The 11733-nt window shown below is 39.7% G+C and overlaps 1 protein-coding gene across 1 annotated transcript; it reads left to right on the top strand.

Annotated features, from left to right (window-relative positions):
• The first annotated feature begins 5325 nt into the window (after positions 1–5325).
• LOC118416950 (2-oxo-4-hydroxy-4-carboxy-5-ureidoimidazoline decarboxylase-like) lies at positions 5326–7807 on the top strand. Its single transcript, XM_035822266.1, has 2 exons — positions 5326–5517; positions 7127–7807. Exons 1-2 carry the CDS (start codon positions 5340–5342, stop codon positions 7393–7395), a joined length of 447 nt encoding a protein of 148 aa, XP_035678159.1. The 5' UTR covers positions 5326–5339; the 3' UTR covers positions 7396–7807.
• Positions 7808–11733: the final 3926 nt, after the last annotated feature.

Raw genomic sequence — 11733 nt, 5'->3', positions numbered from 1 at the left:
TGTTATAAGACCGTCAACAACAGTCGCACGGAGCTAACAGCGCAGTGAAAATACCATCGCTAGCGTTTCAACTTCGGCTGATAAGTTATAAGTACTGTTGAACTCAGTAACGTTAAAGTTTGTTTTTAGTTGCCTTTGACGGTTTGACCTGAAATACTGTTACGCTAAACTCCTGAAGAGAAGTTAAGTGACTGCTGTGATTATTACAGAAATGCCCCTAAAACTGATACAATAAGCCTTCTGAATAGCCTAAAGTGCAAGAGTTTCAGGCGGGCTTCGCCACCCTGGGACCCCCAACGGGGCTCTGCCCCTGGACCCTGCCGGGCCGGGGCCTTCGGCGTTCTTCGGCGGCCCCCGAAAAAAATTCTGGCGGGAACACTGCCGTATATACGGAATCGTGGGGCCCCGCTTATGAATATTAATTAGCCTTCGCTCTTCGCGCACAGGTGTGGACTCCGTGCGGGGTCACGGAAGGTCACGCCAGGAGGCCAAAAGAAAACAAACTACCCCTCAGAAAAGTGCCAAAATTAATTATTTTAAAGTAGTTTATGTCAAAACTTTTACTTGGATCATTTTACCAACTATCTAATGCCTATCTACACCAAATTTCAGGCCATTCCATTGTAAGACCAGGGTACAGGGGGACAATATATTTTATTTTGGTCAAAACATGACCTTTAAACCTCAATAAAATCATTTTAGAAGCAGATATGAAAAAAACTGAGAAAAAAGCATCAAGGTATTGGCCCATTCTACCCCTGTGCCAAATTTCAGGTCATTCGGTCCAGAAACGGCGGAGATGAATCACTTTGAAGATTTGACAGGAGAAAGAAACATTACGAATACAATATATTTCACCATACCATACATGGTATGGCTGAAATATAATTAAACTTGGAGGCCGTTCAAGAGTTCGTTACCAGCATGCAAGCATCAAAATCAAAGTAGAAGAACCACTTAAGAGGCTTTTAGTAACTGCAATCGTCAGATATGTAGATTCTGCATCATAAAATGGTGAAATAACAACAAAAGAAATCGCCAAACAGGCCGGACGGCACCGAGCTGTACCTGCTGCGCAACGGCTACCTTTGTATCTGACGGTGGGGAATACCCTGACGTCATGTTTAACCAGAACGAGGCAAACATGTTTTTGGTGACGCCCTAGGGTCGGAGCCGTTAACATACCACTGCGAGAGTTGCCAAATATTCAAAAACCCCAAATGTTGTATTTGCTTCATATGTATTTCAGCACGCTCCGTATATATAGGAGCACTCTCTGTCCACAGCGTGATGTTTCTTGGCGTAGTTGAAAAGAATTAGAGATTAGGATTTTTGGCTCGAATTCAAACCCGAGTTGATCCACTTTCTTTTTTGTCGATAATCTTTATCCTTTAACACGAAACTTTCGTACATTTGTAAATGGCAAAATGCTTTGTATACGTTTTTGCCTCTTGTCAGCCCCCGAAAAGTTATGAAACCCTCGTATATCGTATCGAGCCGTCAGTGAGACGGAAAATTGGTTCGCCGGACTTCTTTCTGCGACCTAAATTTTCATAGATAATTGAACAGATTTTTTTCCGCTTTGTGATTTTTGTTTGTCATTTTCAGTCACATTTTTATATTTTGTATGATATACCAAGTATAGAATGTAAGGTTATGCTCAGCCGTCTAGGCCGTTTAGTGAAAAGGGGCCTTACAAAGAATTACTTCCGAACACTGAAGATCACTGAATCGTGAAAATCGTAGGTTAGAAATCATTGAGTATTATAGTGCGGCAAATCAACCCTAGCAAAAACTTGCGACCTTAAGCTTGTTTTGGGTCCGCTACAGGCAAGCTTAAGGTACATATCATGATAGATTATTTGACAAAACAATGATCAAATTCAAAACAATCCCTGTATAACTCACTTCTTTGTCAAGTTTATTTTGTACTTGTGCTTCTCCAAGATTTTTATAACAATATGATGATGAAATTTTTAGTGCCTGGTGCGTTTCAGTTTTATCTTGGATCACTTCAAAATCTAAAAAAAATGGATAGAATCCTTACCTACCGTATTTTTTTCGGGACCGCAGTCGAACGCACAACATTTTTAGACCGTAACGGATGAGGCCAGACTCTGTGTAGCCTGTGTTTACACAAGATCTCGCTGGCTGGGGTTAATGACCCCCTAGGGCGGCGGCAATCGTAGGGCCGGCCGCTAGGGGCGCGATTTTAGTCAGGTTAGACTTTGTGGAGCCACGCTGAACCAATCAAATGCCGCCCCTAAGTTAACCCAAAGATCCTGCCCCTCCTTTGAACTGAGGCCACAGCAAGTAAATTTTATGGATGACATCTTCGCGCTCATTAATTTTCGCCTGATTTAAAAGAAAACAATTTTTTTTCTTCTTCAGGGATGGTCAGATAGACCAAAATGGGTAAATGTCTCGAAAGCTTCCCGAGCTAATTGAACTTTAGTTGTGTGTATTGTTTAAATCTTTGTCAAAAGTATGGGTAAATGTGTTGTGCTGTAAGCTAATAATTGTATGTAGAAGTGACACTAGTCTAGTAAGAGTGGTAACTCAACAAGTTCGATCTTTCTATGGATGGCCTACTCACCTGCTACAAGCTGTGCAATCCCATATATGACATGCCTGTTGAACAAAAAAGAATCTAAATTAATGTTATCAAGTCGATTGTATATGTAACGTTTTGATGATTTTATGGTGCTTGTAGCGCAGTGGTGCTGTACAGCAAGGCCGTAATTCAACCTCTGGTTGCCAATGTTTTGTATGTATCTTGAATAAACCATTTGATTGATTGATTTTATTTTTATTTATTTATTAATCTTTCAGGGTAGTCCCTACAGTTTTGATAAAACTGATTTCCAAGGGAGCCCAAATGAACATAATGGACATAAACATAAGATAACAATAATCGTATAACATAAAACGTCACTAAATCAAAATATGGATAATAACTTAAATGCGATTAGCCCAAATAATAACAACTCAAAGTCATAAATTACAAAACTCATCACAACAATAATCATATGAATAGAACATAACAGTACATAAATAAACGAAATCAAGCTAATTTTCAAACCAGATTCGAGGTCGTTGATCAGATTGATTGATTGATTGATTGATTGATTGATTGATTGATTGATTCTTGTTACAACGTTTATTGTGTCTATTTTGAAAATTTTGCAGCTTGTTTTTTTTACCCATCTTGTTTTTTTTGGCGCTATCTCATTATTTTTGCAGTCTGCAGAGGATGCCATCCATAGAATTTACTTGCTGTGGCCTGAACTTTGATCTGGGGACCGTGCATTGCAGAGAAGGGCGTGTTGCTTTGAAAAGGAACAGCCACAAAAAATACCCACGAAAAATTGAATCTACATATTCAAAATAAGGGACTAGATAGTCTTGGGAAGACGAAGGTGATGATATCGATCGATTAGGGCCCCCTGGTTTGACACTTTGGTTTTTCTATAACTGTCCTGGAAATACTATGGTCTTGAATTTTAGTGGCAGTCAGTGGTGTAGGTTTGGGCTTCATAGCAGCTTGCAATTGCTCTGGAATTGCAGAGGTGTTTTTTGTTAAAGCCTTCTATAAAGCGATGACGGATTTCCACGATATTCGGCATACGGCTAGCTAAGGCAGAGAGTACCAAAAGAGATGCGAAGCACCAGGATTAGAAGTTAATTAGCCTAGATAATGAGGTTTCAGGGACCTGAGGCATCACCTAGCGGAATCTGTGAAAATGGCAACGAGTATGACTCCGTCCATATAAGGTAAGTTCATCTGGCACACCTTGTCCAATAGCATGTCCTTGATCACTTAGTAAGTATTGATCAAGTAAACGCGCAAAGCTCAAACAATCGGCTGGAACGGTCCATTGACTAGTGTTTCGACCTCCCACCCCCTTCGTATTTTCGGAACGGCTTACTGTACGATCACCAAATTTGCAGGGGGGGGGGGTGGTGCTCATCGAGTTTTATAATTCCTGAAATGTTTAGATCATTATGACGTAATATGACGTAATTATGACGTCATTAATTGATATTTTTGGCTAAAATGGGGAATTCCCGTAATAACTAAATATCTCACTCAAAAAGTTACCAATAAAGGTTTCTTATCAATATTTAAGTGTTATAAGACTTCTGTTGTCAAAAGCCGACGCAACAACGTCAAAATGACGTCATAGAATGACGTCATCTGTAGTTTAGCTATCCGCCATCCTGGATTATCAACCTTAAATTTTTCAAGCTACATTTTTTTCAACATATAACGCTAAAACCCCATGAAAATGGATTAAAAACGTTCATATGAATGTTTTCTGTAAGAAAATACCAAGCAGTGATGAAATCTGAGTGAAAATAAGCTTGTTATACTTTTTATCATGATGTTGTTGGCCATCTTGGATTTTGACCAATTACGTCATCTCCTAAGCATCATTTATGAATATTTAATTATAAATGTTCAACTAAGATGTGTTAGATATTAAAGGTATATGAAAAGAAGTTTAGTGTAGCAAGAAAATCTTAAAATCCCATTGTTTAAACCAAAATTAGTGATTTTTGTAAAATTTGCCTTTCAGAAACCCGTTGGGTTAAGATACACTCTCTTCCCTCTTTCTCAGTTACATATGTGACAACTTTGAAAGTACTTTATAAGTCTTCACTTAGGCTATCTACTTGCCAAAAATCATGATGATCAATCAACACGTCCATATTTTCTCATTAATTATGCAAAGGAGGTCGCCATTTCCATGATAAATATGTATTGACATTTCTCTCTTTCCCAGCTACATATGCGGCAAGTTCTATAGTCCTATCATGGAATGTAGTGGATTTATAAAATGACCTCATTAATTATGCAAATTAGCTGTTGATTTGCATAATTGGTATCTCATCATGTAGGTCTTCACTTACCCTACCTACATACAAAAAAAGATCCGTCAGCATGTTCATATTTTCTCATTAATTATGCAAATGAGGTAATCATTTGCATAATTGATATCTATCGAATACTACAAAGAAAAGGTGTAGGCGATGACAACAAGGTGACATTTTTGAAGAAAAAATGACCACATGTAATGTGCATTATTTCACAAATATTTATTAATGTGCATATCATGGACCCACTGGTGTTAACATTGAATTACAAGGGTTGGGGGTTTATTTCAAGATACGGCTTTACTTTTGGTATCCAACGATGGTGTTAACCATTTCCCGAGTGGGTGTCGAAAAATTTTGACCTTGCCATTTATCGACCCCCCTACCGTAAGCGCAACTGCTGCGTCCCCTCATAACTTTAACCTGAACCTTGACCTAAAAGGTCTAGGTCCAAGAGCACGATGGCGCATGAAGAAGACCTCAATGATCTTGACTTCCAGGAGTTTGTACAAAAGTTTGGAAACATCGTTGAGAAGGCTCCAATAGTTGCGGCGACTGCCTGGTCCAAGAGGCCGTTCCACTCTATTCGCGACGTTTATAAAGCAGCCTGTGACTTTATCGACGGACTTCCGATCAATGGTGGGTTCTGTATTGCATAACGTACATGATACAAGTACCTTGATTATGTAAAAGAAGAAAATTTGACAAACAAAACTTATGCTCAGGTACCTCCACATAGTCTCCTACAAACCTACATCTGGTAAATAGTGATAACGTAGGTTAAAAAGTCTAAGGAGGATAGAAACTACATTCTACTAGTGAATCATTTACAGTCTTATCAAAAGCTGTACGTGACATTATGTCATACCCGGTGTCAAGCCAAGTCCTTGCGATTGCCAAAGCCAAGCGCTAGCAATTATTTGGCAGATTCAAGCGCCAAATTTGTGGGCTAGCCAGATATCTGAGACAGACGGTGCACATGGCCCATGGGGGTTTCGAATATGCCATACATTCTGCTCGGCTGAGTACACTAAATTCAATGACTACTTAGAAATATTCTACTCTAATCAATTACAATCTAAATTTGTCCAAATTATGGACAGGCAATTTCACAGAAGAAATGGGATATTAGTCGTCCAGTGTATTGCCGAAATTTTATTGAATTATAATAACGCTTACGCTACCTTCTAATGATTATAAATACCTACCCGCAGCTTTATAATATCCCCTTAAGGTGTTTCCTGTTGCCTCTAACCTTGATTTATAAGACTGTAGCTCTGCTCCTATAATCGGTTACTTAGATTTTAAAACTATTTTAGCCATCCCTAAGATGCTTCTTGTTTGCAGTTGAAACATTCGACTGTCCAGGATATAGGTTAAAGGTAAAGGTGGGACTATAGTATAGGTGTTGTCTCTAAATGAACCCGGTATTCGTGTCCAAAGTTGAATTATCTTATCTTTCCTAGCCTGGATTCCATACCCCAACCTCAAGATATATCTTTCGTGTTGGGGTATGGCAGGATGGCTGTAGAAAGGTTCTCGAAGGCCCTTGATCAGAGGGAGGAGAACCTAGGATTGATGACCACTCTCACCACAGGTAGCCAGCTACAACACACCACAGTTGGTCAGCAGGATGTAACAGTAGCGAATCAGCTACGTTATGGATTCAAAAAGTACAGTTGGGGGTCTTTAACCAATCATGGCAGGGGTGTAATTACCTCCTGCTGATCCTGTGCTGTTCTATTGGTGGAGTTTTTTGCCCACTATAAGGTGCAAAATTGAGAAGAGTTCCTATCCCATCCGGCCAGACCCCTGCACGATAGATACTTGAGATCGGGCTGGGGTTTGGTAACCAGGCTATATCTTTCCGTCAACTTCCTCTATGTTGTTAGGGCGACTGCGATTAGTCAAATCTATATCAAACTATATTACTCCTTACTCCCTGACATTTTTACCTTCGCCAGAAGGTTTTGTTTTGAGCGTGTTTGTCTGCCTGTGTGTCTGTCTGTCTGTTTGTCTGTCTGTCTGTTAACAGCATAACTCGAGAAGCCTTCGATGGATCCTGATGATATTTGGTAAGTAGGTAGGGATCAAGAAAACGAAGGTCAAGTTCGATAATGGGCCTCTTAGCGGCTTCCTAAGGTACTACAGACAAACTTCCATTTGTGATACCTCTTGTTCTGGACGACATGCTGTGGTCTTGTTTTTAATTTTCTCGTTCCTTTCCTTTTAATTTTTACCGTCACAGGAAAAGAAGGTCTGCTCCGCTGTTTTCCTGACCTGGCAGGAACTCTGACTCAACAAGGTCGGCTTGGCTCGGAATCTACCGGAGAACAGCGTTCAGCGGGGATGTTCGACTTAACACCGGAAGAGCAAAACATCATCTCCCAGCTCAACTCACGGTACAAGACAAAGTTTTGGGATCCCTTTCGTGATGTGTGCCCGTCTGAACAAGAAGGACTCAATCATAAAAGGGTTAAAGAAAAGGATCAACAATATCAAGACGGCGGAGATTGAAACTGGCATAGAAGAGGCAAAAAAGATCTGTTGGTTAAGGCTTGTTGACGTCGTTGAGCGCAATCAACTGGTGGTTAGGTCTAAACTGTGAAAGCACTTGTTTATTTGAGCTGTTGTGAAATATCAGTGATAACACCAATGCTTCCGCGACAGAGGTAGTGCGCGAAAGGGTCTCGAGGATCTGGGTTTGAGTTCAAATTTCTAATACTTTGCTGCGAAATGGCATTTAGTACTGTCAAGGCTGAAAAATTGATGTGTTTTAGGTGAAAAGTGGTTTTGGGCCCGAGCCTGAGTTTTTTGTATGCCTACGCGTTGAAAGTGATTCGCCCCGTTGACCCAGATTCACCGTCCATGCAATCAATGACAAATACTATAAATTTCAGAGTGGTAAACGATGGTGATTTCAAATTTGCAAAAATACGCAAAAGGTGAATATCATTAGACAGAAGCCATGGTGATATGTACATAATTTATGCTACAATTATAAGGAAACGATACATTTCTTTTCTAAGATAACACTTCCATACTTGAAACAATTTGGATAGAGAAGATAACTGAAACTTTTTATGCAAATGAGGATAATATATATATCTAATAAATATGCATAATTATTAGAAAAATACATGTATGATACTTCACTCAAAAAGTTTAGTATCAATCGGCGAGTTTATGAGGTCGTGAAACTCTAGTTTTGAACTAAGGTAAAGTTTTCTTAAATTTCACAACATACCTTTCCTTACATCTGATGTAAATAACAATGAAGCATCCAAATAGTCTTAAATTTGATATCTACGCAAACTTGTAGAGTGTGATTTACCTTCCTTTAAGATATGTATTTCTAAAAAAAAGGTATTCCTGTACAATTTACGATTCAATAATAGAACCCGGATATTACAATTCTGTGAGACTTTGTGTTATTACCTCCATGAAAAAATGGAGGTATAGTTTTTGGTGTGTCTGTGTGTGTGTCTGTATGTCTGTCTGTCTGTGTGTCTGTCTGTGTGTCCGCATATTTGTGTTCAGCATAACTCATGAAGGGCTGGGTAGATTGGTTTCATACTTGGTGTGTTGGTAGTGTGTGATGAAAGCTGGAAATGATTAGATTTTGGGCCCCCTAGCGGCTCCCCTTGGTACTGCAGCGCAACTTCCGGTTTTGCTATCTCGGTGTTCTGAACATGCTATGGTCACGATTTTTGAGTATCAGATAGCTCTTGTGCTCAGGAAGAAATGACTTAAGTTTGGACCTCCTAGCTTCTAGTTTTGGGATAGCAGGGGCATTTTTGTCAAAAACTTCTGAAGAGGATAACTCAAGAAGGGAACAACGGATTTTCATCATTTTTGGTATGTAGGTACCTTAGACAATGTTTTACAAGAAAAGATACTAATTATGCAAAATAGGAGTACATTTGCATAATTAATGAGAATATTCTATCATAGCAGTTTTTCAATTTATCTCTTGTTCCAGACATGCTATGGTCTTACCATTTAGGTGATAGATAGCTTTTAGCGCCATAAACAAGAGGTGCAAGTTTCAGCCCTCTAATGTTTAATTTTGGAACTGCAGGGGTGTTTTTGTCAAGACACTCCAAAGAGGATAACTGCAGAAAGGAACGACGGATTGCCTGCATTTTAGGCAAGCAGGTAGCTTAGGCAAAGATGTTCATAATGATATACATGTTATGCAAATGAGGACTTTATTTGCATAATTAATGAGGAAATTGTAATTGTATAGTTCCATTGTTATCAATAACTGGACCTCAATACATGTAACACATGTTAATTATGATAGGTGGAATATAAGCAGATACCAAATATGGTAATGAGGAACTTATTTGCATAATTTATGCAAAAATTGCAAAACCACTTTATGATTAATAATGGGAATTTTATAATTGTGACATGTGTACGTTATTCAATGATTAACAACACCATGCATAAATTATGTTAATGTGTTAGTCAATTGCATGGAATTTACGAAAGCTCTAAATTTTCATGGAGGTATGAGGTCGCCGAACTCTAGTTTACCCTAGTGATGTAATCATAAAAAGTTACAATATATTGTATTGAAATGTAAATAGTACTGATAGATTTACGTGTTTGAATATCTGGTGCAATATTTAGAGAAAGTTGATATGGTTATGCGCGAATTTGATTTTCAATCTTAAGGCTGTCAACACCAGGGTTTATATGTCTTGGTGACCTTTGATACGCTTATTCTAGCTTCTTGGTATCGATGTATATAATGTACAATATGCGGTAGACTATAACAGTAACCAGTGCTTGTATTCGACTTGTTCTGTGTTGTCATTCAAATAAAATCAAAAGCAAATCAACTTTGATATCGCCCAGCCGTCTGATAAAATGACATCCTTACGTAAAAAAGTGCAGATGATTTTAAGCACGACGCAAACATTTATACAGCGTGACAGTTAGAACTTGAAATACCGATTATAATCTTTAAACAAGTACTTGATGTCTCCTCAAACAACCGTAGCTTTTTTTGTGACGTAGATTACCGTATGGGGTCAAACCTGACCCCATAACGTTTTGTACAAATACATTTTTTTGTGTGACTCTTTTTGTAATTTGTAAATATGTATAGATTCATTCATCTATGTGTGACAGTCTGACATTATTAGGTGAGAATACTTTTGGCTCATTATCATAATCACAAACTCATGGAAGGAAATTTGTTTTCGACCAGAAATGCCATCCATTGATATACGCCTGGGGTCAGTTCTGACCCCATACGGTGGTTTGAGGGTTAAGGCAACCCCTTGTCCTGCTGGCTATTACTTGGCCGATTTAACCTCCCAGAGCTGATGGCTTCATCAGATCAGTAAAACTTGACCTGTTCTGTGCTGCTGCAGCAGATCCCCCCCCCCCCATTCGGTGGGCTTTGCAGTGGCATGCAACTTATACGTGAGAAATAGATCGTTTTCACAATGACGTCACAGTCGCGTTCGAACGTTCGAACGGCCATGTTGGATGATAAGCGGCTTGATCTCCACACGGCAGTGTGTTGCACGTGGTGGACTCGTACGTGGAAAGAAGCCTTTTTTATTCAGAAACGGATTGGATGTTTGCCGTGCTAACTGCGAGTTCCATAAACACAGGATACGGCCTACTCGCCGTTCAACAACATTACCTACAGTCCGTCCTCTTTTCAATAACTTGATTAAACCACTCTCCTACCAGCCCACCAACAGTAGCCCTGCCGCGGAGTTTGTGCATGCTTTTTTTTATTTTTTGGGAGAAAGTTGGTTTCTGGTACAGGGTATGTCATGGACGTATACCATGTTACACGAAAATGTCAGCAAGCTTGTTCTATTTTTTCTTCATAAAACACGGCACATCGCGTCCTGAGCTGTGAATGATATTTTCACCAGTACTGCCCCCGATGTTCTGTCGATAATCAAGCGAGGATTAAAAATTGTTTGGCTTGTTCACGAGGAACGAAATTCGAACTTTTTTTTACCCACGATTGTGTAGCTGGTAGAACAAAACAAAAATTTCTTCAGTCGCAAACTTTACCTAAGGCAAGACAAAACATGTCAATGCGGAACTTTCACGTGTTAACGGGCACAATACACCCCTCACGCGCATCTCAATCGTTGTGTCAGTTTTACGCTCAGCACGGCCCAGTACGCTTACCTAAAAGTATGAGGTGAGGTGTGTATTGTGCATACGACTGGTATGATCATATGAAGAAAAATGTCAATACGGACCTCATATGGACTTGATATATACGCTCGTGTGACTGCACCTGAAGGATGCGGTCACACATGCGTATACTTTCAAGTCCGTATGAGGTTCGTATGAAATTCTTAGCCCCCACCGTGCTCCACAGGTCGCTGGGAAAATAAAAAAAGGACAAATATATACAGATAACATGCCAGAGGAGTTAGCTAGGTCGAAGGCCATACTCCCTCGGCCAACTAACTTCTCTAGCATGTTATCAGCTTATTTTAATTTCTGCTTTTTCCCAGTGAGATATGTGAAGCCTGATAGAGACAAATATTCCATAGGGACCTCATACGAACTTTGATAAAGATTCTTTATTGAGACACGACAAAAGTACAGAGACTTTCGTGAGGTCTACATGTATAACAGATATACACACGTGTGACGGCACCCTTACACAAAACTTTGACAGCCCCTTCCGTATCTCGCACGATTTTAGTATTGAATCGACAAAGTGTGGCGTGTCTTCCAGCGAGCTTTGCGCTTGTGGCGAGGGAAGTTTCTACAAGTCTGGTCGAGTTCTGTCACCTCCATGCCGCGACGGGCACTAAACGCAATTTGGCATCTGACTAAACATGTGCTGATACCCCCCTC

The sequence above is a fragment of the Branchiostoma floridae genome, chromosome 5 (assembly GCF_000003815.2).
Source record: "Branchiostoma floridae strain S238N-H82 chromosome 5, Bfl_VNyyK, whole genome shotgun sequence".
Taxonomy (NCBI): domain Eukaryota; kingdom Metazoa; phylum Chordata; class Leptocardii; order Amphioxiformes; family Branchiostomatidae; genus Branchiostoma; species Branchiostoma floridae.
The sequence above is the reverse complement of the archived record's forward strand: the minus strand, read 5'-3'. Positions and strand labels throughout refer to the sequence as shown.